Source organism: Phaethon lepturus, unplaced genomic scaffold, assembly GCF_000687285.1.
Source record: "Phaethon lepturus isolate BGI_N335 unplaced genomic scaffold, ASM68728v1 scaffold20422, whole genome shotgun sequence".
NCBI classification, from domain to species: domain Eukaryota; kingdom Metazoa; phylum Chordata; class Aves; order Phaethontiformes; family Phaethontidae; genus Phaethon; species Phaethon lepturus.
Window position 1 is genome coordinate 4,740 of NW_010523075.1, and position 26,993 is coordinate 31,732.

Sequence of the window (26,993 nt, forward strand, 5' to 3'; positions counted from 1 at the left end):
AATATATTGCATTTGTTAGTTGATGTAAAGTAATGTTTTAAAATTGCTGGCTGTTCAGCCAAGGAAAAAGAGAAATTAAGACTACAAACTTAAGCAGGCTCTGCTAGCATAATAACAACGAAATACATCTGTGTTTTGGTTTAGAGCTTTTATCTTACAGTCAGATCATACTTTTCCATATTGTCTGTATCTTGTTCAGTCCAGTGAATGTTCAGTGTCTGGCAGCAAGGTGGCTCTGAGTTCTTAAAAATCTTTGGTTATGCAGTGTAATCACCCTTATTGCCACCTTTAATCCAATGTGAATTTACCAATGTGAACAGAGGACCCTAAACCCTCCCTGTCTTCATCACCTTAGTCTTGTGCAGTGTGTTTGCTCCTACTCCCGTGATGTGTTGGACCAGCCAGCAGTGTAAATCCCCATGCAGTTGTGGCTGGGGGCAGCCCTTGGTAGCCATGTTTCCCACCAAGCCATAGACTGCAGCACTATTAATTCCGTCATAGATTTTCCCAGGTCTTTTCTTGCTTTCCTGGACTATGCCAAAAAGAAAATTCCAGCTACATGGCTATTGAGGACAGAGGAAATGGGCACTGCTCTCACGAATAGGAATGGAATGAGAAAGACAGACCAGCGTATTTTCCGGCTCTTGCGCAACTGAATGCTCCATGTGGGCATTACTTTCTTGATATTTAGTGTTTTAATTTTAATTTAGTGTTTTAATGGTATTTCAAATGATATACAGGCTAGTTGTTCTGCATCTCTGAAGATAATGACATAATTGCAGTTTTGTAAAGGGAGATGGGGATGTTGAAATAGAAAGATACAATTCGTAAAAGGGTTTACTTTCTTAAATGAGACTTGGAAGAAATGTCAGTATATAGACCCAAAATCTCTATCCATGAAACCTCTGTCTGGTTGGCAAATTAAGATCTCTATGACATTATCTCATGCCTGACTCCCACTCAGATTCACAGACTAAACACCTCTTGTGGTCAAGCCACACTTGTCATTACAAGCCTTTTTCTCACCTGTAAAGTTTCCTTTTCTCAAGAGCTCTACAAGATCAGATGGAGGGAATATGCCATCTCCTTGCTCTTTGTTTGCCTGTTGAGCCTATGTTTTAAATTTAGATGACAAGCAAATTCTGATTTATCGTTCCCCTCTTGCCCATTCTTCTTTTTGTAGCCGTGGCTCTAAATACAACCCTATTGTAGCTGAGACTGTTACCTGCTGTCACTTTTTGGCTTCTGCTCACAGCAGGTGATGTGGACGTCAGTTATCTCAAACAGTTTGAAATAACAGCCTTTCTCACAGCCATCCCATGCGTGCTATTATGACAAACTTATGAACATCATGAAAAAGCCCCAAATATTTAATTTTCAGTGATGAAAAAGCTTTTTCTAAAATGAAAATTAAAAACCCAACACTGCTCTTTTTGATATATGGAGAAAAGCAGGCCTTACAGTCTGATTCTTTCATATTTCATTGGTACGCCTGAAGAAAGAAAACTGTTTGAAGTTACTGTATTTCTACTTTTCACTTTCTTCAGATTGGAAAGCAGATTGGGGTCTCACTGCTGAAGAAGCATGATTATAGGATACAAAAAGTCAACAAAATATTTGAAAACTGATCCCCCCCCCCGAGTTTTAGAGTAAAAAAAAAGTGTGTGACATCTTAGGTTTTCACTACTGATAGCTTTAAGTAACCTGTCTGTAGTTCCTTCTGCCCTTGACTGTTTTAAGTAGTTCCATTTTCCCAAATTCATGCTGCTAAGACTTATGTAATTCTTTCACTTATGTCAATAGATGCTTGTGGGTGGATAGAGACTGATTTCTAGAACATTACCTCAATAGAAATTACCTTCTGTTTGTACACATAAATTCTCCTAAGGCATTTTTTTTCTTTCTGATTACATTTTACTAAAAGAAAGTGACAAAGATTAATTTGTGTTGTTCATCACACCATTTAAATTTTGGCCACAAACACATTTTATTTAAAAATCGCTGCATTAATCCATAACATGAAATTAAGCAGTGAAAAATACAGAACTGTATTAGTAATACTGACCTTCGTTTATGGATATAGGAAGGAGTTATGCTGGTTTTACAGATTTGCGAAAAGGGAATTTGCATGTTGCCTTTCCTTGGTTCTGAAGTCTATAAAATGGAAAATTGCTTTCAGCCTTATCATTTTTACTTGCTGTGCAAACCTGCCTGTTGCACATCTTTGCATTTCCATCACCATAAACCAAAATAATAATCTAGAAACATTTAAAAAGCTAAAGTGAAAAATGCAGAATGGTGCTGCTGCTACTATTTTGTAATAAACCTTTTTCTTCTCTTTCTTCACATAGTGAAGCAATTCTAACACAGTATTTAATTGACATTATAAAACTCTAACAAAGCCCTGGTGCACTGTTGCTTTTTACATTTACTTAAACATCTAAGTGTGCGTGTGGTTTGCTGTAAAAAAAAAAAAAAAAAAAAAAAAAGGAAAACCCAAGAGAAAATAATTTTGAACACCTTGTTCTGCGTTCCGCTACATTTCAGTTCAGTGCACTGAACAACTTTCTGTGCATATTGTGTGGACACAAGGCTAAAGCTGTTCCTGCATGTGGAAACAAATCAACAGCAGTGACAGCTGGACTGGGAAAGAAAACCTGGGAACAGGAGGAACTGTGTAGAGGCAGCCCATATTGAAGGATTGCATAAGTGTTTGGCATTCTTCATGAATTATGTTAAAATTACGAGATATGTTGCAAATGAAGACTTGTGCCGTACAGTCTTTTTTAGGCATTTAAGTTATGGTTAGGGATAACTGTAAAGTTAAATGCTAATCACACTTTTAATAGCAGAATTTTGTGGCTGAAGGTATTTTGTTTGGCTTACATTTAATTTCATTGACTTGCATATGAAGTTTTATCTTGTCCTAGTAACTAATTATAGCAAAATCTACAGTTTTCGTTTCAAATAACTGAAACAAAAAGGTGCTTGGTCCCTAACCGTTGAGCAGTACTCTGCTGTTTGTTTGTTGCTTGACTTCTGCTGCTCAAAGGTTGTTCTGCCTTGCTCGTCACCATGATTCATAATATTTTCCTGTCAATGTCATAGGCCTTAAAAGCAATCTGTGCGTTGATACGTTAAAATCCTTTGATACTATGTGTTTAACACATCAACATATTTCACTGGGATGATAGGTTTAGGAAATGCCTATATGCTGAATGATATGTTGAATTAAACCTGCAAATTCAGGTGTCTGTGGACGTAGGGAGATTGGAGTTGTAATAAAATTAACATGATAAGGTTCTGCCTTGATTTGGCTTGAGCAAATGCTATTTGAGATCAGAAAGCTGTTTCCTGAGGTGATTTTGTTGTAAACAGTAAGTGCTAAATGCTGAATAAATTTAAATGTGATGAGATGTATTCATATGTCACTCAGGTTTATATTCTAAAATAATAGATTATTATTTTTCATTGCAGATTCCCAAAATACATTATGAGTACAACATTCCACAAATATTAACTGTCATTTAAAGTTGAAGACGTTAGTGTTGCCATGACAATTTAAAACCAAACTGATACATTTTATACAACCTATAGAATTTTTTTCACAAATTTGCCAAGCAGATGTACTTTTATTAGCTTATATGGAAGTAACTTTAACTATGATTGTGTTAGCGAGAAAACAAGAAAAGCAGAAGTTCAATAGTTGCATACAAAAGAGAACAAGAAAATAAGCAGAAAAGTACATGTACAAAAAAGCTGAGAACAACCCACACTAGAAGGATGCAGGTATATTTTGTTACCGTGCTAGCTGCATTTAGTTTCATCCCCAAATTTCAGAGGTAATTTGAAGAGGGGAAAGAAGTGTTCTCAGGGTCTTATATAGGAATAGTCCCTGATGATTAGGGTTCTGTCTCTTAAGGTTTCCTTTCAGTATCGCAATATTAAATTCTTTAGTAGGGCTTTCTTTCCAAAGGGCGCACCCGAAGAGCGACTAATAGCAGCAGAGGGAGAGAGAGGAGACACAAGCAGCAACACACTTCAGGGTGAGTGTGTAGGCACCCAGCAGTGTGTAGGACTCCAGGGGTTTTACTGTAGCAAGAAGAAAAAGAGAATCAGTTTAAAATCAAGCTGTGAGATACAGTTCCATCAATCTGAATGCTTATCAGAAAAATGAGGCTGACCCTGGAATGTACCTGACACAGATCTACAAGAGTTACTTTTGGAGGTAACCCCATGCCAAGCTGCCCACTGACTTCAGTAATGTAAAAAATGAAAAAAGACATCAGTTACTTTATGAAAAGAAAGTTATATAATGAAATTATTCATGTAATATATTCATGTTATTCATGCTAATTATAATGTTAAGGAATTCATCTGCAAATACAGCATTATAATTTTTCCCCCTCTCAAATCATGCTCATTTATGCATAGTCAGATGCTGATCTCGTTCTGAATTCCTGTGCTGAATGGTTAGCCATCTCTCTCCTTGTTTTGGGTTTTGGCCACATTTGCACACATTAGATGTGTCCAAATGAGAGCTCTGAGTATGATTTTTATCTGCTCCCAAAAGAAGTTTGGATGCCTTCCCTGGCTGCTGTTTAATGTTTGTGTGTTACAGGCCTTTCTTAGCCAGGGCAGGCAAAACTAATTCTGTCTCTGTTGGTTAAACCAAAACTGCATCCTGGTTGTGGAAAACGGATCCCCTGTCAGATGGATGGTAGAAATTTCACAGTTGTACAATCACATCATAAGGTGTAGGAGGCTATGTGATTTTGTCTGGTGCTGAGTCCGAAAGCCACACGTGTATTCTCTGGTTAACCAATGCTTGCCAAAAGAGAAGGAAAAGTTGGAAAACAGAGGGCACATATGAAGGAAGAGTGTGGCAGATGAGCCCAGAACAAAAGTGAGATGGGAAAAGAGAAGGCAAGGGACTGTGGAGATGATCTGTCTTATGAGAACACCTCTTTAGGTTAGCTCTTGGTGTTGGCCAGTACTGGCAGAAACAAGGACTTCAGGTGCATTGTCTTAGAGATGTCTGAATTTCTTATATTACCTCTAGACAGTTCAGTGATGTTTTTTTAGGACATCCCAACTTAAAACTGATATATGCAAGTGACTACCTGCTGCTTTCCAGTCTCTGTGCAGCACCTGAAATACAGCCGGTGCAGCATCCAGCACAGCGAGGGAGCTAAATACACAACTTCAGAATGAGTTCACTTTCACGTTTAACAGTATGATGCTTCAGCTGATGCGGAAGAGCAGCCTTCCAGTGAATCTCATACATCAGCACAGTTCATTCTTTGGATTGTACTAGCTCTGTCTTTTGTATGGAAGAAAATATGTATGAAAGAAATCAGTTTTTAAATGATTACTTGCTTTCCTTCTGGCATTTTGGAGAACACTTTCTTCTTGTTCTTTCAATTCCCCTTTAACTTGTTTGGAGAGATTTTGTTATAGCCAATAATGCAATTGGCAGAACACGCTGGGCACCTTATTGTAAAAGTAAGAGTATAAATTTTTTGAGAGAGAGTTTCCATTTTCTTCCCAAATAACTTTTCAAAAAGGCCAATATTTAGAGTAGCGGTTGAAGAGTACTCTCTAGTCTGCCATGGTAGCAGCTACGTTTTGTTTTATTTCAGTTCTGACTCACTGATGTTTGGCATTTGTAGGATTCGAGGGATAATCATATTTAAGGAATTATGCTCTCAAAAAAAGAAACCACCATTTTTTTTTCCACTGCTGTTGGCAAAGAATGTGTTAGTGATGTTTATTGCTACTATTCCAATATTGCAGACTAAATGTCTTTAATGGTTTTTTGTTTGTTTTTAAGGCAGAAAACATTGCTGAATGGATTTTTCCACTTATATTCATATTATATCTTATTCAGTAAGAACACACAATTCTTGCTGGGTGGTATTTTTGCCTGTTTTGAGGTATGTTGGAATGACACTGTGGGAATAGGGGAGTTGCAAAAAAATTCTTATTCCTTTCATGACTGTTTAGAGATGAAAATTTATCCCGTTTCAACACTCTTTTAAAGTCATCTAAAGGATGTGATAAAACATGGCAAGAAATGAAGATTCAGGGACAGGGTGACCATCTGTAACTTGGTCTCTTTGTCTCAGGACTGCAATATAATGGCATTGTGTGTTGATGCACTAGGCTTACAACTTGAATAAAGGTCTTGTAAACTTCTTCCTAAAGGTGTGAAAAAGGGGAAGAAAGTAACCACCCATTTTTCCACTTTGTTGTCTGTTTCCTTCAACAAGGGAAGGGTATAGTGCTCAAAGAGCATCCGGTTGGACATAAATTATTAATGACTAGGCTTTTTTTATTGCACAGGCAGGTTGAAATGTTTAAAATAACTTTTTTTTCCTCAGACCCTGCTTACTCCAAGCACTTATTTAATGTCTTTGAAGCTGGGATGTTGGTTTCTTGAACTGCCATGCATTCCTTGTTATCTTCTGTTATTCGTTAGTATTGCAATGGGATCTATGATTTTGTTGCTGGTAGAGACCCTGTGGTAGAGGTAATTTGAACGTGAGCTGTGGATACTCCTTCTCTAATTATCCTCTTACTATGGCTTCTCTCCCCAAAATGCTGCTTTGCTACCTACCTTTTCTTGTTCCTTTACTTCTCCAAAGTAATGTCATGTTTATTTTACTTCCTTCCCCAATACGCTTCATCTAATTCTGCTGACCAACATATATTACATCTTAAACCTGAAGTGCAATGTTGTCTGGCTTCTGTGGCCTATAGCTGTATGAAGAACTCTCCTACACATCTTTTTACTTCCAGGAAAAATACAAAGTTTTGTTGTAAGACTCTCCACTGACTTGTTCTAGCCTGACGCAGAGGCCTTGGGTGGGATCCAGGCTGCACTAGGAGTTTACAATGAACGAGTGATGTATGCACATGAGTCCACTTATGTACATAGCCTGTTTAGTAATATTAGAAGTGAAGGTATTATTTAATTTTTTCCACTGTTTCCCTTCAGTTTGAGGACTTTCAATTTTGAATTCTGAAACACTACCATTGAATTTCCAGGGAGCACTAGGAGAACTCTGTGGTGCAACTGGGGAATCTTTTTCACCATTCTTTTGGGTGACTCCAACTTTTGCCAATGGCTGGTTAGTTGGTTTGGGTTTTTCCTTTTTCTTCTTTTTGTTGAATTTGTAGCTTGTTCTTTTAAGTCTCCTGAATTGCGCTTGTTTTCATTGACTCCACTCAAGGTCATGTATTGGACTTTATATTGCTTCAGACCTGCTCTTAGGTTTGAGTCGTTGAATTATGAATATTTTTTCAGACTGTGTTAAACATGATGCAGAAAAGTACAATTCCTGAAGAACAGTAACATCATTTCTTTTTGGTCTTACTGAATTACCATTTGAAATGTAGTGATCTTCTATTAGTCATGACTGTACCAGGAGAAACCAAATCTGGTCTTTGGATAGCACTTACTTTTTTAAACATTACTGCTTTTTAGGTGAGCATTCTCTTTTGGGTCCAAGGTGTCTTAGTGTATATAGCACTTTATCCACTGTTGAAGAAAGACATCATCCAGCCCATTTAATAAGATTAATATTTATTTCATCACTAGACGGAATTCTTGACTTGTGTTCTTGTGACATAAGGGACTTGCGTAAGAGGATCTGTAGAATATTTTTAAGGTGTTTTGGAAAGTACTACTTCTTAAAAAAGGTCATGCATAACAAACCAGGAATTTCCATGACTACGACTAAGTGCAAGCAAAGCAAAATAGTAATAGTATTCTGTGCTGCATGTGATATTCTTGATATCCATGCTGTTTTGATTTCCATTCTTCATTTTCTCTGTAGTCTGTCATCTACTGCCAGCCAGTCAGACAGCTCTTGTTTCATGTGTATTTGCATTCTCATGGCAGATTTTTTTAATTAAAAAAAAAAAGGTAAAAAAAGGTAAACCTTTACTTTTCGTAATAACAAAATGGTGCCATTCTGTAGGTAGTGCTTATTGGTGTTTCTTCTACTGAATCTACAGTTTTACTTTCCTTATGCTTATATGACAGAGGAACAGAGACTCGATTTTTGACACCCAAACCACTAAATATTTTTTTCTACAGCTCAGGAATCTCCTCTTTATTTTAAATATAGATTACAGCATTGTAGTAAAAGAGAATGAGAACAGAATTGAACTGTTGAACTGTTGATTTTAGTCTGCAGTGGTTTCCAGTAAGAAATGCACATAAGCAGTTAAATGTATTGTAGCTAAATAAAGTCATATTAAGGAGGCTGCTCCTCAGTTGTTTGGTAATGAAAGTACTGAGTATATACAAAAAAAGCTATTGGTCTCTGTTAAGAGAATAGCAGTGTTCAGGAAAAGCAAGAGCTGTTGTCTGTGTTTTGGAGGGGCAAGTTAGTTATCTACACTACAGAATAAAGACTTAATTTCTTTTCCTATCAGATAATCTACGCAAACTATGCCTCGGATATTTGGAAAAATTTCTTTTACTTTGAGACTGTATTTCAGTTATGACAGTATGCCTTGAAAATACCTTTACCTAACATTACTCCTTTGCTAGGGCTACCCCAGTCAGTATTCTAAAACACATGAGGACTTGTTGTGAAGACAATTCTACCATTTCCTTAGCAATTGTTGGAGCAAAACTACTCATACATAAATCTGTCAAGACTCTGAAGGACCAGCACCTCCAATAACAAGAAATCTGTGTAGTGTACTTTTTTTTTTTTAATCCCTGTCATTTTGATAAGGAGATTACTGAAACTGTTCAAGGTAAAATTACAGTCAAGTATAGCACAAAAGTATTGCAGCAGTGGGATTTCATTTAAAGAGAAAAATCTGAAAAAAATTCTTTTGAATGCTTTTTACATTTGCTTTAGCTATATGTGTTGAAAGTTTAGGGTATTAATGGCGCATAATTTTAAAGTTGTTTAGAGTAGCCAAAGCAGAAAATGGAGAAATACTTTCCTAAGTCCTTTAAAAAGTTAGCCTTTACAATTAAGACTTACTAAGTCTTGATGTAGGCAAGATGTCATGGGATTTGTTTGTCATCAAAATAAAAAAAGATTGATAAAGCCTAATGATATATAAATACAAAAAAGTGTTCCATGAGTTATGAAATTTAGTGGAATCTACTGTCATTTGGCTTTGAGTTCCATGACCCCCATACTTCTCTTGCTTTCCTTTCCATTCATTCTTTTGCTCCTATTGCTGTAAGCCCACTTTCTCACCATGTCCTCTGTCACCTTGCAACACCTTCAGTTCCTCCAGTTCCTGTCTACAGACTCCATCCCTCCCAAGTATCATCTAGGTGAGACGTAGCCAGTTTGTGTGGGTTTCCACTATTAAGATCCTGTAAAATACCACTGACCATCAAGCATGTCTTCATAACAAATTGAGTGTTTTCAGAGTTTCTTCTAAATGTGGCACATTTAACTAAAATGTAGCAATTAATGAACAAACAGAAAACCTGTGGATCATTCAGCCTTGTTTCTGGTAATGTGCTAGTTGTGTTCATTATCCATATCTAGCAACAGTTGCACTGAAGAAAGACTAAATATTGAAGACAAAGACTGTTTTCTTCACAAAATGGCTTAGTAGTGTTGACTTGGTAAGAATGACTGTGGGCATGTTTTCACAGAGTATAAATATGAGTTGCAGAGTCATGGTTTAGTTATTTCACAAGAGTTGATTTAATGGATAGTGATAGTTGTAAGACGAGAGGAGGAGGAAGACTGAAATAAATTACATGATAATATATGATTTAAAAAATTGTGCATCTGTTTAAAGCTGAAGTTTTGTCAAGATAATATTGAAATACCTAGCCTTTAACTTGAGATGGAATATAGTAATATACTCATCACTGCTGTCACCCATCTATATTTTAATATCTGTGCTGTCTAAGATTGTGTATGACATCTCTCGGGAGATGTACCTGATGCCTGCATGTGCTGCAGATGCCATGTGGAAGGAAGCAAAGCTACTGCTCACGTACTCTATGCTTTTCTCAGTAAAGGATGCTACAAAGAGCTAAGTATTTTTTCTCGCTTATTTATATGTACATGCAATTTTTCTGTGTATCTTTTCAGTTCATGGAAAAAACTGACAGAGAGTACTACACTCTGGATGACATGTTTGTTTCCAAAGCAGCCAAAAGTGCACGCAGTGGGGAAGAGGAAGAAATACAAAGAAGAAAAGCAATACATGAGCACCAGCAGCTTGCTGCACGCATGGAAAAGTGCCCATACTGCTTTGATAGCAGTGAACTTTCTAAACATCTTATTATTGCAATTGGCACCAAGGTAAGAAAATAGCAATTTAACACAAATGTAAAAATAAAAAAGAAATAAAGGAAGGCAGTGTTAATGATAGAGTGCCTAAGATTAAGAACAAAATTGCTTCTATGAAATGATTTATTGTTCTGCATCTTATTTTCCTTGCCCTTCCAATTAATTTCACAAATTCCTCAAGGGTGAGGGAGAAAAAGATCTAAATCTGTCATAAATTATAAAGCTAATTGCTGAAATCAGAACTTCAGATTTGTGAATTTGTGGAAGACGGGAGCAATAATAAAAGATCTGAGTGCTGAGATTATAGACTGTAGGTGGATTTGTGGAAGACTAAATCACACTCCACTGGAGGAAATCTGAACTGGTGAAGAATTGTATCTCGATAACAAAGAAAATTAAGTGGAGAATTCAATTTTTAAGCCTTTGAAAATATCTTTTTTTATGCTTTGAAAATCCTTTGAATATAGACAGAAGTTTGGTATGGGGAACCTTCTTGTTTCTGTTAATGCTTTTAGAAGTTGCATTAATACTTGGATTTATAACAGGAAATACTTCAGTATAGGCTTTTTTGGTCATTGTTTCTCCAAAGTCTTAATTTATTATTGATGTTTTTAATTTGATTTGAAACTTTATATAGGCCAAGGAATTAAACACATAGATACTTATTATAGTACATTGTACTGATTTTTTTATATAGATAGATTTTATATATATATTAAAACGTACATATCTGTATGCATTATATATATGTTTATATATCTGTGTGTATAATCTGTATATATATGTGTGTGTTTATATATCTAGTAGATACATACACGGAGATACACCTATATCTGTATGCATGTATATATATTTTATTAAAAATGCATACAGATATAGATATCTATGTATAAAAAATGTATTGTAATGAACTGAACATTCTGATTTCATAATAGTTAGGATACCGGTTGGTCTGTAAGGCTGATGCTACTGCCTTGGTGGAGCTGCTGTCTGGATGCTACTAGTTCATTTGAGCTACTGATGGATAGTGGGACCTTTTAAAACCACTAGAATTACTAATACCTTGCGGTAATTAGAAGGTAATGCCTTCTATTGGTTTGAATTTTAGCAAATGATGTATTCCTTAGCCTTACCAATGGGAAGGTTTTTAACACTAGAAAAATGGGTTCTTCTGTTTTTGTTCACTTTTTATAGGTTTACTTGTCTCTACCAAGCAACCAGTCCCTTACTGAAGGTCACTGCCTGATAGCCCCTCTACAGCATCTTACTGCAGCCACTCTTTTGGATGAAGACGTCTGGGAAGAAGTCCAGGTCAGCTGAGAAAGTGTCTCGTGTTTTTTAAAATAACGTTGTTTTGAACAATAATATACTTGTCGTAAGTACGTATTTTCATAATTTTCAGCCTGGCAGCTCTTTTCTGTTTCCACTAAGGGGCAGAACATCCTTGCATTATGGATGAAAATTAGTGCTCAAAAATGGAAAAAGAGAGATGCAGGGTAAACACTGAAGAAAAGTTCTCGTTTATAAGCACTAGAAAATGTTGCCTGGAATGCTGCAGAATGTCTGTTGTTGGAAGTCTTTGAAACCAGGTTAGAGGAACACCTCTTGGGGGTGATGTAGGTACAGCCGATCCCTTACAGAAAGTGGAATAACTGGCTTGGCAGTTAGGATTTCCTTGGGAGTGCCAAGGAAAAGAAAAGGATTGTCAGGGCAGAAAGATTACTTGTAATGAAGGACAAATTGAAGATATGTTGTTTACATATCTTCAGGTTTTTTAAGCTAGTATGGGTTTTGGGTGGATGTCAATTGAGAGATCACATTCTTTAAATCAGTGAGGTCCCTGTTAGAATCCAATTGCCTACTTTTTTGAAAAGAATTATTAGAACAAAGTGCCAAGCATGATGGGTCATGCTTACCAAGTCGCGTATGAAGACATTTTGAAGGTTCTGAGTCCTTTGGAAAAGGAAAATCAAGGGAGGTATGTAACAAGGTTCTGCATAAGAGATTGACAGTGATTACCCTCTCCGCTGCTGCCATCAAGATTATTACAAGAAGAAAACAACTTGCAACCTCTTATATCAAAGTAGTGGATACTATTTCAGACTAGAGAAAGGCTTTGTTCCTTGCAGTTGCTTAGATTTAAAGTATGTTGATTCATCACTTCGAAATGGTTTAAATAATGTTGATCAGGGAGTTAGTCAATAGGACCCCCTGGAAAACTGCCCTCAGGGACAAGGGAGCAGAAAAGAGCTGGCAGGTCTTTAAGGACGCTTTCCATAGAATGGAAGAGCTCTTGATCCCCAAATGTAAGAAATCGGGAAAGGAAGGCAACAGGCCAGCATGGCTGAGTGGAGACCTGCTGGTCAAACTAAAGGGCAAGAAGGAAATGCACAGGCAGTGGAAGCAGGGACAGGTATCCTGGGAAGAATACAGAGATGCTGCCTGGTTCTGTTTGGGTGAGGTCAGGAAGACCAAGGCGTGGCTAGAGCTAAACTTGGCAAGGCATGCAAAGAATAAGAAGGGCTTCTTTAGATATGTCAGCCAGAAAAGGAAGGTCAAAGAAAGTGTACCCCCATTGATGAGCAAGACTGGCAAACTGCTAACAATGGAGGAAGAGGAAGGCTGAGGTATTCAAAGACTTTGTTGCCTTGGCCTTCACTGGCCATCTCTGTTCCCACACCTCTCGAGGGGTTGGACTGCAAGACAGGGACTGGAGGAGCAAAGTCTCTCCCACTGTAAGAGAAGATCAGGTTCAAGACCACCTGAGGAACCTGAAGATGCACAAGTCTATGGGACCTGCTGAGACACATCTCAGAGTTCTGAGGGAATGGGGTGATGTAGTTGCCAGGCCACTCTCCATGATACTTGAAGAGTCGTAGCAGTCAGGTGAAGTCCCTGGAGACTGGAAAAGGGAAACATTGCACCCATTTTTGAAAAGGGTAGCGAGGAGGATCCTAGAAACTACCGACCCCTCAGCCTCACCTCTGTGCCTGGGGAGATCATGGAGCAGATCCTCCTAGAAGCTATGCTAAGGCACATGCAGGACAGGGAGGTGACTCAAGACAGTCAGCATAGCTTTACCAAGGGCAAGTCCTGCCTGACCAGCCTTCTAGGATGGACTGACCACATCAGTGGGCAAGGGAAGAGCTATGGATATCTTTTATCTGGCCTTCTGTAAGGCCTTTGACACAGTCCCCCACAACATCCTTCTCTCTAAATTGGAGAGAGAGGGATTTGATGAGTGGACTGTTGGGTGGATGAGGATTTGGTTGGAGCTTTACCAAGGGCAAGTCCTGCCTGACCAGCCTTCTAGGATGGACTGACCACATCAGTGGGCAAGGGAAGAGCTATGGATATCTTTTATCTGGCCTTCTGTAAGGCCTTTGACACAGTCCCCCACAACATCCTTCTCTCTAAATTGGAGAGAGAGGGATTTGATGAGTGGACTGTTGGGTGGATGAGGATTTGGTTGGATGGTCATATCCAGAAGGTAGTGGTCAGTGGCTCAATGTCCAGATGGAGATTGGTGACGAGTGGTGACCGTCAAGTGTCCATATTGGGACCAGTACTCAGTAGTATCTTCATCAGTGACATAGAGAGTGAGATTGAGTGCATCCTCAGCAAGTTTGCAGATGACACCAAGCTGAGTGGTGCAATTGGCATGCCTGGGGGATGGGATGCCATCCAGAGGGACCTGGACAAGCTTGAGGAATGGGCCCGTGTGAACCTCATGAAGTTCAACAAGGCCAAGTGCAGGGTCCTGCACCGGGGTCTGGGCAACCCCTGCTATCAATACAGGCAGGGGGATGAAGGGACTGAGAGCAGTCCTGCTGAGAAGTACTTGGGAGGTCCTAGTGGATGAAAAGCTGGACATGAGCCAGCAATGTGCGCTTGCAGCACAGAGGGCCAACCGTCTCCTGGGCTGCATCCAAAGCAGCATGGCCAGTAGGTTGAGGGAGGTGATTCTGCCCCTCTGCTCCGCTATGGGGAGACCCCACCTGCAGACCTGCATCCAGCTCTGAAGCCCTCAGCACAGGGAAGGCATGGACCTGCTGGAGCAGGTCCAGAGGAGGCCACAAAATTGATCAGAGGGATGGAACACCTCTGCTATGAGAACAGGCTGAGAGTTGGCGTTGCTGAGCCTGGAGAAGAGAAGGCTCCAGGGAGACCTTCCTGCAGCCTTCCAGTACTTCAAGGGGACTGATAAGCTGATCAGATAGGGACAGACTTTTTGTCAGTGCCTGTTGTGATAGGACAAGGGGTAATGGTTTTAAACTGAAAGAGGGTAGATTCAGACTAAATCTAAGGAAGAAATTTTTGACAACGAGGGTGGTGAACCACTGTCACAGGTTGCCCAGAGAGATGGTAGATGCCCCATTGCTGGAAACATTCGAGGCCAGGTTGGACGGGGCTCTGAGCAACCTGATGTGGTTGAAGATGTCCCTGCTCACTGCAGGGGGGTTGGACTAGATGACCTTAAAAGGTCCCTTCCAACCCAAACTATTCTTGTGATTTTGTGAGTCTATGCCTCAAGCCTGGCATATGGATTTTCTGACTTTCCAAATTTGCTCCCCACATTGATTCTCATGGCAGATGTAATCAGTTTCCTAGGAAATTATGCTCCTTCCAAGCAGGAAGGGAAAGGATTTTTTTTTTGTGTGTGACAGAAATGCCTAAGAAAGTTGGATAAGAAGCAAAGAAGTTGAACAAGTAGGGATCAGGAAGAACAATGGAGCATGGAGAAAAGTGATAAATATGTTTATTCTTTATCTTCGATTTATCCTAACCACTTTTAACTAAATAGATGATAATTTTTCTAATTTTGTATCAGAAAGAAAATAGGATAAAGAAAAGATAAGGAAATGCAGTTTCCTGTATTCAATGCTAGGCTTTTCCTTGCTAGAGTATGTAACTAGTTGGTAAAACCATTATCCATTGACTCTGTGAATATATTTATAGACAGTTAAAACATTTCTTTTCAACAAAGTACTTTGGGAGGTGATGGACAAAGACTTTTTTTTTTTTTTTTTCCTCCCCAGCTTCTATGTAATTGAGTAGGAGGAGTCTGGAAGGCTTTAGCAGGAGTATAAACATACATTTACTCAGTGACTAAACTAACTTTCTTATGCCAGAGCCATATTTTATATTGCTGTTGAGGAAAAAAAATTATCACACTTTAAATATTCATAAAATCTTGTATTGGGCACATGCTTTAGCTAAGTATTTTTACTGGCATTTTTTTTTTTTAAGATATGTTAGAATAAAGCAAGAAGGGTTCTATATGCCTTCAGGCACTTGAATTTAGCATATTGTGTGTTTTAGACTGATGTGCTTACTTGCCAAAGTAAATATGCATGTAATTTTTTAAATATGAAAAGATATAAATCTTTACATGTTCTGTATTGCCTGAACTGTTGTATGTATCAGTCATGAGCATCTGAGCATAAGCCAAGCCCTCTTACTTGCTCTTATGAATGGTTTTGTCCTTTCCAGTGCTAATTATCCATGTTTTGGCCTGCTCAGAATTTGGAGGAAAAGTGCAATGTATTTAAAATAAGGAATTGAAGTCTGGGAAATGTTAGCTAACATCTGCAGATATTCTGGGCTTTTCAGTGAATTTGTATTTCAGTTGATATTGCAGGGTAGCAACTGTAAGTAATAGTCCTTCCCAACATTTGGTTTAATGTTTCTCTTATCTCACCACAGTTAACTTGCTTTGGTGTATTTCAGAAGTAGAGGTCTGGGGGCTGGGGTGAGGGGGAGAAGAAACCAAGCTATTAATTCAGAGTTGTCTGTCACTCTGCACAGTGAAGTCCCGTATCAGTCATGGCACAGCGATCTATTTGCAGGGCAATATCTTCTAGCTGTGTTTCATCGGTTGTGTTACGGGAGTGGTGGTAGCATTTTCTTGTCACAGCATGGAGCAGCTTGTTTGTGAGAAAAAATTCAGGACACAAGGGTCTGCTTTGGAGAGCTTAAATACCTGGTTAAGATATATATTTGGCCAAGTTTCTTAGACTTTTAGTTTGATTCATACTGTGCAAGATGAAAAAGGGATGGGGGGAAGAGAGCTCAATTTCTAGTCCTGTTGCATTGAAAACCTGATAGCGATTTTTTTCCCATCTGTTTTACTTCCGTACTTGCTGATATTTATGAATATGTGTATTTGCTTATGCTTGTTTGATACATCAACTCTCCATTTACATTAAGATAGAGATTTTAAACCTTTAGATGGGATTAGCCTTTTAATCGTGTTGTTTGTACTTCTAAGTGTTGTTAATTAAAAAAAAAATCAACGCAAAAAGGACAACCTATGAATTTATGTGAGTCATAGAGCTATGGTACCTGTGGTCTATGAGGCTCATAGAGTTTCAGTGATTTCTTGGCTTACGCTGTGGAAACGGTATAGGGAGCATGTATAATACCAAGACCTTAGTTTTAAAAAAGCAGTTTTCAAGATCTTGAGACACTTTCGGAAACATTCACCCTGTCACAAATATCTTCTGTGCATTTTCAAATGAGTCTGAATGAGTCTCGGAAAACACAGAAACATAGAATCTTTGGGCTGGAAGGGACCTTTGAAGGTCATCTAGTCCGACCCCCCTGCAGGGACATCTTCAACTAAACCAGGTTGCTCAGAGCCCCGTTCAACCTGACCTTGAATGTTTCCAGGGAGGGGGCATCTACCACCTCTCTGGGAAACCTGGGCCAGTGTTTCACCAACCTCATTGTCAAAAATTTCTTCCTTCTATTTAGTCTAAATCTACCCTCTTTTAGTCTAAAACCATTCTCCCTTGTCCTATCGCTACATGCCCTGCTAAGAAAATCATCCCTTGGGCTTGGTAACTTAGTTCAGCATCTACCTTGTAAGCTATAGAATGATGCTCTTGCATATCTTGGATGCAAATACCAACTGCCAAGAGTCAGGGAGCAGTGAGAGCGGGCTGTGCCACAGGGAGAGGCAAGTCAAGGGTGGAAGGTGACAGGCAAGGCAGGTGGGGGAAGTCACCTCACTGACAAGACGCAATCCTGTGGTACCCAAGGCAGGAGAAGAGAGCAGGTCCCATGAGGGTAGACAGGGTCAGCCACAGCCCAGTGATGGCCAGACGAGTCTGCAGTGACGAATTAGGTTCAAGGTCAAGTGAGCAAGTCAGGGTCAAGATCAGCCAGGCACGTGGCTGGGCACAGGCATCCCTGAAACTTTCTCTGGCAAGGACCAAAAGTGAGATCCTGAGCTGAACTGTAGCCTCTGAATGAAGGGGGGGCCAGGCCCCACTTCTCACAGCTCATTTTTTCCCCAGCTCTTTCCGCTGTGCCTGATCCCAGCTTCCCGCTGCTCCATGTCAGAGCTGCCCATCTGCACGGGCAGCCGGAGCCCTGGCAGGTCAAAGAGGCTGTAGAGCCTGTTGGGTGTGTGCAGGGCCTTGACGCTCGTTTTGGGATTTTTTTTTTTGTTTAAAAAACTGTGTAATTGGAAGGAGTAGTGAAAGCATAATGGTATCTGTAGTCAAGACAAGCCAAGAAATTACCTTCTTAGAAATTGCAAGCTTGGGACGTAGTGTTAAAGCTATGTTGTTTTATAGAGCATCACAGGTATGAAGTGCAACATATTTTTAATTTCAACTGTAAAAATACGCAGTATTTATTAAAACTGAGTTTCTAGTGTTAATTATAATGCATATTTCACAATAGTTTTCTAGACTTCTTATGTTTGTATCATAGCAAATGTAGTTCATATTAAATTGTTGAATAATATGGAATTTTCCTACTATGATTGTTGCTGTTACCCATTTTATTAGGAGTTTATTATGAGTATTATATGTGAGGGAAATACTGTAAAATATTATATCTGAAAGCTTTGAAAAGTTAATTCAAAAAATTTTTTTTCTTTAAATAGATGTTCCGAAATGCATTGGTGAAAATGTTTGAAGCTAAAGACTTGGACTGCATTTTCCTAGAAACAAACATGAGTATGAAGAAACGGTATCACATGGTATATGAATGCATTCCTCTTCCAAAAGAAGTAGGAGATGTGGCTCCAATCTACTTTAAGGTACACAAAAATGTTTTTCCTTAGGTTATTTTAATGTATTTATCATAATTCATCTATTTCTGGAAAACTTTTTTTGATGTTCAAGTACTCTTTTTGAAAAGATGGATTCTTTGATCCTTTTTCTTGATATATTCTTTGATCCTATTCCTTGATCTTAAAACAGGCCCTGTGAGGTAATTCTGTTTTTCACATAGTCAGTGGACGAGCTGTATGTCACTGTGCAGTTGCCTCAAGTCTGACTGCACTGACAAATACTGGAAGAAGATGAAACAATTGTAGTTTCTTGAAATGCTGTAAAGATTGCAATACTTCTCACTTAAGTCCTGTATATAAACTTAAAACTCCATACATGTGCCTTGGCAAGCATAAAATGAGAAAATAATCTCAACTGTTTTAAGAAATACCAATGTGTAGTGTTTCATCCCCACTTTATTTCAGTAAGCCCAAATTTTACGTATGTCTTACGTCTCTGATGAACATTAGACAGCATGATAGAGACTTCTTCTATAGCTTTTCTGGTTTCTTTCCACTGACCCTGTAAGGGAAGGCTCATTGAAGCTTCTGCCTGGAACTGAGGCCTTTCAGCAACTGGATCATGATTTGCCTTTTATAAGTAAATTGTTTTATTTGCTCTTTGAAATATTATTTCTGTTTTCTGGAGATAAATAGTGTGATTGGTTTTTGATGAAGTGGAGCAGTCAGCATGACGAACAGCAATGCAGTAACTTTTACCACATTTGAAACTCTCCACCTGGGTGATTTCATTGCTATGCTTCAAGTGCTGGTAAAACTTGTGTTTTGTCTAAATCCTAAAGGAAAGACGACGTACAAGATTTAATGCAATGTCTTTGCATAAAACTTTCTTTCAGACGTTTCCACCATTAAAATACATAGCAAATGAAATTTAAAAGGTACTATGCTACACTATACCCACTTCTGTACCATGGAGGATACAGAGGAAGCTTTAAAGATTTTTAAGCGCAATCAGCCTCCTAACCTGGATTCTCCTTTTAGTGTTTAAAAAAAAAAAAAAGCCTAATATCACGTAATGAATTCATAAGAGTTTTTCTATAAGCTTAATAAAAAGAGAATGTGACCTTTTAGTTGAAACTTACTAGAGACAATTTGTGTCAAGCAAAAGTTAAGTTTAAAAAAAAAAAAGGAACAGAATTAAGTGAGCTTGAAGATGGTGCCTTTATAAAGTATGTAAGTTCTGGAAATCAGAAAGATTGCCAAAAACAAAGCTACTTTGTTAAGAAGTAATTGGTACTTGCAGAGCAATGACTTCATGACATTGGAAAGTTAGTTCTTTGCTTGCTGTATGAAGGACTATTTTCACATTTAGATACAATAATTTTACAGAAAGCTATAATGGAGTCTGATGAAGAGTGGTCCGTGAACAAGAAGTTAATTGATCTTTCTTCAAAAGATATTCGGAAATCTGTAAGTAATGAAATGTATTGAAATCACTGAATTTCTCAGCAAATTCATCTCATCTTTTTTTGTTATTAACCATTTGAAAGAAAGAAGAAAAGGAACACAATTAGATTAGTGCATCAGGAGATGCCATAGGCATGATGAAAATTAAGAGTGACTGAACGCTTAACTGACATTAGGGAAAAGATTCCTATTTATTTCAACAACTGGTGAGCTGAAAGCATTGATTGAGAACAAAGCTGGCACTTTGAGGACATGTACCAGCATAATTTCCTTGATTAACTTTAAGAATTAAGGTGCATCATCAAAGATTTGCAAATTACTTTCCTGGAAAAAATATGAAGCATCTTTTTCATTGACCTGTAACAGCATTTTCTGTTGCTAAGTTTATGAAGCAAAAATATAAATAGTATTATTAGTCTTTTTTTCTAAAATAAGTGAATATCTATCTCCTGGATACTAAACAGAAACATCTTTGTATATACAAATCTTAAAGGAATGATGCTGAAACTGTTAGGTTCAAAGATTGTTCCAGCTTTTTAATATTAAAGTGAAAGATGTATGGTATATAGAGTTTACCACAAGAAGTTTACAACTGTGTAGTAACAATACTTAACTTCTGAAAGTGTCTTTTAGTAAATATAGCACTTAATACGCGCTAAAAAAATCGTAGTTTAGGAGAACCACAGAATCATAGAATAGTTTGGGTTGGAAGGAACCTTTTAAGGTCATCTAGTCCAACCCCCCTGCAGTGAGCAGGGACATCTTCAACCAGATCAGGTTGCTCAGAGCCCCGTCCAACCTGGCCTGGAATGTTTCCAGCAATGGGGCATCTACCACCTCTCTGGGCAACCTGTGACAGTGCTTCACCACCCTTGTTGTCAAAAATTCCTCCCTTAGATCTTGTCTAAATCTACCCTCTTTTAGTCTAAAACCATTACCCCTGGTCCTACCGCAACAGGCCCTGACAAAAAAGTCTATCCTCATCTTTCTTATCAGTCCCCTTGAAGTACTGGAAGGCTGCAATAAGGTCTCCCCGGACCCTTCCCTTCTCCATGCTGAACAACCCCAACTCTCTCAGCCTGTCCTCATAGCAGAGGTGTTCCATCCCTCTGATCAATTTTGTGGCCTCCTCTGGACCTGCTCCAGCAGGTCCATGCCTTCCCTGTGCTGAGGGCTTCAGAGCTGGACACAGGGCAGCAGGTGGGATCTCCCCATAGCAGAGCAGAGGGGCAGAATCACCTCCCTCGATCTGCTGGCCACGCTGCTTTGGATGCAGCCCAGCACACGGTTGGCCCTCTGGGCTGTGAGTGTGCATTGCTGGCTCATGTCCAGCTTTTCATCCACCAGTACCCCCAAGTCCTCCTTGGCAGGGCTGCAGAGGAGGTGAGTTTTAGTAATGAGACATGGAGCCTGATATGGCAAAGAGGGAGAAATCAAATGCAGAAGAGTAAGGGATTGGGTGGCTGTGTAGTAGAAGTTTTGTATATTGTGATTACTCTCGAACTAAACCAACAGTGGTATTAAATGTAGCAAAAAGACAAAATTTTATTCTGCCACATAAGCTAAAATGCCATATAAATGTAATGGGAGTTATGGGTCACCTTATTTCAAAGTGGTGAGGCTTCACCTGGAAAATTTGGATCTGGTTTTGGGCACAGCATTTTAAGACACTTACAGAGTAGGAGAGCATAGCTTAGAAAACTTAACTAAAAGAAACTGGTTTAGGGGTTGTGTAGTCTAGGAAAGAAAAGACTGAATGAAAAGGGTTGTAATGGTAGTTTTCTATATATAGGAGATTGTTGTAAAGAAGGTAATACTTAGTTGTTCGCTAGCACTTTTGGGTGCAGACAAGAAGGAATTAAATTAATTTGTAGCAAGGACTTAGGGAATACGTTAAACTGAAGGTCGATGTAAACAGAAAACAAAATAAGTATGTTTTGGATATCTTCTGCTCATTGGTGTTTCGTAACAGGGAAAGCCAACATCTGTCACAAATAGAGCACCAGTACATTTGATTTCTTTAAGAATCTTCTTAGCCATACATTTTTGTGATTGCATTATATACCCATTTAAAGGTAGGCCAGTTTTCAGATTAAGTCACAGAATTTCCTTAAATTAATAAACTGCATCTGAGTTTAAATTGTTACACAGTTGTGTGATTTTAACATTATTTTAGGGTGAAAGAAATGCCTGTAGCCTTCAGGAAGATACGAGAGTATAGTTTAGAGACTGAGCAGAGGTTTGGAAAGTTGTATTAGGAGATGGTGATGTCTGGAATGAGGGTCAGATGTGGCTGAGACATCATCTAGTGGATGGACTGTGTGCAGGAACTGGGACTGTAGTATCCAGAGGCAAAGCCTAAGCATCTAGCCCTCACACAGCATCAGGCCTTCTCTGCTTCTTGCGCTGCTCCCCACAGCGAGGGACCTGGGGTTGGGCAACGGGCTGGAAGAGGACGCAGCCAGGAGAGCTGACCCAGCAGCAAGCACTGGTCAGCAATAGCCAAAGCACTGGTGCGTTATCAACACTGGTTTAGTCACCAGTCTGTAACACAGCACCATACCAGCTGCAGTGAAAAAAATGAACTCCATCCCAGCCAGACCTGATATATTGCTAGATACAAATAAGATAAAGCTGACATTTTCCTTGAAGGGTCACCTGCTGACTCATTTTTTTCGTTATTTAATGATTTTTTTTTTTTTTTAGTTCATTTAAAGTGCTTTATATTTCTTGCTGTGCTACATTGCCCCTCTATATTAAATCTTAATTATTTTTAGAGTGAGTTTTCAAGCAGTATATGGAACATACCTTGTGAAAATTGCACAGTTATTTGGACTGTAGCAGAAGAAATGCTTATGAATTTGAGGCTTTGTAAATCTTATCTGTACAGGAACATCCTTGACAATTAAATGAGTGGAAAATAACTTGTTGCAGTGAAGCAGCAGAAATTACTTGCAATATGTAGCAATAAATGAATCCACTTTTGAGGCCCTTCTCACTGTCAGAATGAAGGGTCTTTCCTTGTGGCAGGATAACCAGCACTCCTCTGTAGGCTGACTGAATTATTAAAATATCAGGTTCAGCAAGTTAGTGATAACTTCCAGTCATGTAGCGGGGCTTTCTGGTAGTGTATTCTCCACTGTGACACTCCCCTGAGTGTCACTGTTTCCTCTGGGTAAATATTTCCTGTTATCACACTACACCTTATCTTAATAAATGCAACTTGCTGGTGGTTGTCTTAAAATTTCTACTCAACCCATGTAATTCAGAGGTGTGGGGTCAGGAAGGCATTTGCTCAGTGTGCCTGCTGCTGCCTGGTCCCTCCCCATCTCTTTACCTTCTGCTGCAGTAGTGTCCTCTGGAGGTTCTGCCACCCAGCAATCATCTTTTCGGTGTCTCTTTATCTAGTTGTTGTGTGCTGTTCTGTCCCCTTGCCTGTTTGTTTTCCTGTTTCTCTGTTGCAATTTTATACTACACATACTTGGTTTGAGAGGTGATTTAAAATAAAATGTGATACTATCAACCGTAAAACCACTTGCAAATTCATTAAGTTGTGGGGAGGTGAACTGAGTGCCTACAGTCTGTTAAACATCTAAAAATGTGGTTTTGTGTGTATAGGTTCCTAAAGGTTTACCGTACTTTTCTGTGGACTTCGGCCTTCAAGGAGGATTTGCTCATGTCATTGAAGATCAACACAAGTTCCCTCATTACTTTGGAAAGGTACTGTCATGTAAAAGATCAATTTGTCAATTATACTCTGTTTTGAAAAATTTAAGTAATTAAAACAGATGCTGCCAGAACAGTCACTTTGATGTACCTTATCCCAATTTATTAGCTGGCTGTTCTTGGTAAGTCATTATAACGTAGCTTGTTGAATAAAGGAATAATGGATTTCTTCACTGGCTGATACTCAGAATATGATTCTAGATCCATGTTTCTTTTGAATTAATAGGAATTCGAGATATTTGACGGGTAGGCTAATAGATGGAAAATACTTGCATCTATTTAAGAAGAAGGAAGAAAAAAAAAGTTTCTCGTGACCATAGTGTTGTCATAGGCGTACTGGCTTCTGCTTGTATAAATTAGGGTGCATACACATACAAACTCACAGACAACTCCTAGTATAATACATGTGTGGTTAAATTACTCCATGTAGTATAGAGAGTATAGTATATACAGGAAGAGCTGCAATAAAATCTTCCTTTCTTTATTATGTCACAGCAATCATTTATTGAAAGAGTCAATATTGCAAAAACATTAAGAGTAATTGAGGAGAAATATAACTTATTTCAAGAAGAGTTAAGAGCAAAGTGGGCAGCTTTCTTTTTTCTGAACTTGTCTCTTTTTAGTCACTAATGTACTAATATATTAACAGTCTTGCAATGGTAGGATATTTATGCAGTGCATTACTATGCTGTACTTAAAAGAATTTTGCTGAGGCAACCATCTAACAACTACAGTTCTGATTTTTGAATTGGTATATTTTTCAGAATTTCCAGTTTTAATAACTAGCAGTTGAGTGACAAACAGTTATAAATAATGTCATAATTTCAAAATAGATATTTCTATATTCTATGGTAAAATGATGTTAAGTAATATGATAATTTTGCATTTATCATTATCTACCTTTGTTCTATTTGCAAAGGAAATTATTGGTGGCATGCTGGACTTGGAACCGCGGCTCTGGAGAAAAGGAATCAGGCAGAACTTTGAGGATCAGAGGAAGAAGGTGTTGCAGTTTGCACAGTGGTGGAAACCATATGACTTTACTAAAAAGAAAGAATGAGTACATCCCTGCAGTCAAGGACTATATAAGCCATAAATTATATTAAAGGATATTTCATTTGTTAAGAATAACATCAGTTTGCTATGTATTGCTAATATATTTTAAAACCAAGGATATTGTTTAATTGCTGTATATCTTTTTCTGGTTTAGACACTGTGTGGATCACATGAACCTGTGAACCTTACAAACCACAAGTGTACAGTGTTTTTAGTTTTTCATTTTTTAAGTTGAGCCAAAAGAAGAATACCCATGTGGCTATTGGAATTCTTCAAAATATAGCTTCTGCTTTTGAAGTTTTATCATCTTTGCAGCAATTGATTTTTTTTTTTATATTGTATTTAGCATAGAACCAATGCTTAATTATCACCGTTAGTTTTTATAGGAGATGGTGTAAAGTTTAAGAACATTTTGATTAATACAAATACATTATTGCAGAAGGAAGCTGTACAGAAAATTGTTTTCTGATTTTGAGTCCTTGTGTTCTTTAAGTTGAAGTCATTGCAGTAATACAAATGCTCAAGTATGATGTGATTTATAAAACTGCTGCTGCCCCCCTGCACAAGAATTAATGCCATTTTCTGTACTTTCTTTCAATATGAAGTATTTTCAAGGTGACCTGTTGCACAAATGATGATAAAAGCAAACTTCCAGGTCTTCAGGGAGTTAGTCAATAGGACCCCCTGGGAAACTGCCCTTGGGGACAAGGGAGAAGAAAAGAGCTGGCAGGTCTTTAAGGACGCTTTCCAAAGAGTGCAAGAGCTCTCAGTCCCCAAGTGTAAGAAATCAGGAAAGGAAGGCAAGAGGCCAGCATGGCTGAGTGGAGACCTGCTGGTCAAACTAAAGGAAATGCACAGGCAGTGGAAGCAGGGACAGGTATCTTGGGATGAGAACAGGGATGCTGTTGTGTTGGGGTGAGGTGAGGAGGGCCAAGGCGTGGTTAGAGCTGAACTTGGCAATGTCTCAATGTCCAGATGGAGATTGGTGACAAGCAGTGTCCCTCAAGGGTCTGTATTGGGACCAATACTCTTTAATATCTTCATCAATGACCTAGACAGTGGGATTGAGTGCATGCTCAGCAAGTTTGCAGATGACACCAAGCTGAGTGGTGCAGTTGGCATGCCTGGGGGATGGGATGCCATCCAGAGGGACCTGGACAAACTTGAGGAATGGGCGCATGTAAATCTCATGAGGTTGAAGAAGACCAGGTGCAGCGTCCTGCACCTGTGTCGAGGCAACTCCCTCTATCGGTACAGGCTGGGGGATGAAGGGATTGAGAGCAGCCCTGCTGAGAAGGACTTTGGGGTCCTAGTGGATGAAAAGCTGGACATGAGCCAGCAATGTGCGCTTGCAGCCCAGAGGACCAACCGTCTCCTGGGCTTCATCCAAAGCAGTGTGGCCAGTAGGTCGAGGGAGGTGATTCTGTCCCTCTGCTGCGCTCTGGTGAGACCCTACCTGCAGTCCTGCGTCCAGCTCTGGAGTCCTCAGCACAGGGAAGACATGGACCTGTTGGAGCGGGTCCAGAGGAGACCACAAAGTTGATCAGAGGGATGGAACACCTCTCCTGTGAGGACAGGCTGAGAGAGTTGGGGTGGTTGAGCCTGGAGAAGAGAAGGCTCCCGGGAGGCCTTATTGCAGCCTTCCAGTACTTCGAGGGGGCTGATGAGAAAGATGGGGACAGACTTTTTGTCAGTGCCTGTTGCGACAGGACAAGGAACAATGGTTTTAAATTAAAAGAGAGTAGGTTTAGACAAGATCTAAGGAAAGAATTTTTGACAACGAGGATGGTGAAGCACTGTCACAGGTTGCCCAAAGAGATGGTAGATGCCCCATTGCTGGAAACATTCAAGGTCAGGTTACATGGGGCCCTGAGCTACCTGATGTGGTTGAAGATGTCCCTGCTCACTGCAGGGGGGTTGGGCTAGATTACCTTAAAAGGTCCCTTCCAACCCATAGATTCTGTGATTCTATGAGACAGTCCATAGATGTTGGCAAATGGCAGTTTTAATGGTAACAGTTACTTACAATGACAATGAAAAAGAAGTGAGGAGTGGTGAGGAACCTTAGGGAAAAACACTCTCCTAAGTCCAGAAAAGAAGAAAATGATCTTGAGGGTCTCCCCAGGTGACTCTTCTTCCCTGGGCATCCTCTTCTAGTGCAGGAAGCAGTCTGCCACAGTACTTTTCTGATAATAACAATATAGTTTTCATTGGGAATCTCCCTGCTGGTTGTTCTTGCTTGTGATGCTGTTAGCACTGGTTGGAGCACGCTAACGTGCTAACGCAAGAGTTGCACATTAATTGGTTGTTAAGCTTTGTGTCTGCATGTCCCTGGGAAATGTCTGTCTGCTGTTTGAAGGACTGCTGTTTCCCGTGTTATTTACTAGTTTTTTCTCTTGTGTAAAAGTTATAAAATGGAGGTGAGG

General features: G+C 39.2%; 1 protein-coding gene across 1 annotated transcript; it reads left to right on the plus strand.

The window, feature by feature from the left end:
• Positions 1-10,091: 10,091 nt before the first annotated feature.
• Positions 10,092-25,005, plus strand: LOC104616869 (CWF19-like protein 2; the record flags this gene model as incomplete). Its single annotated transcript, XM_010282022.1, has 7 exons — positions 10,092-10,304; positions 11,487-11,603; positions 18,190-18,345; positions 19,708-19,788; positions 23,404-23,505; positions 24,431-24,567; positions 24,726-25,005. Coding segments are annotated over 7 exons (822 nt in total), but the record flags the coding sequence as incomplete, so codon positions are not given.
• Positions 25,006-26,993: the final 1,988 nt, after the last annotated feature.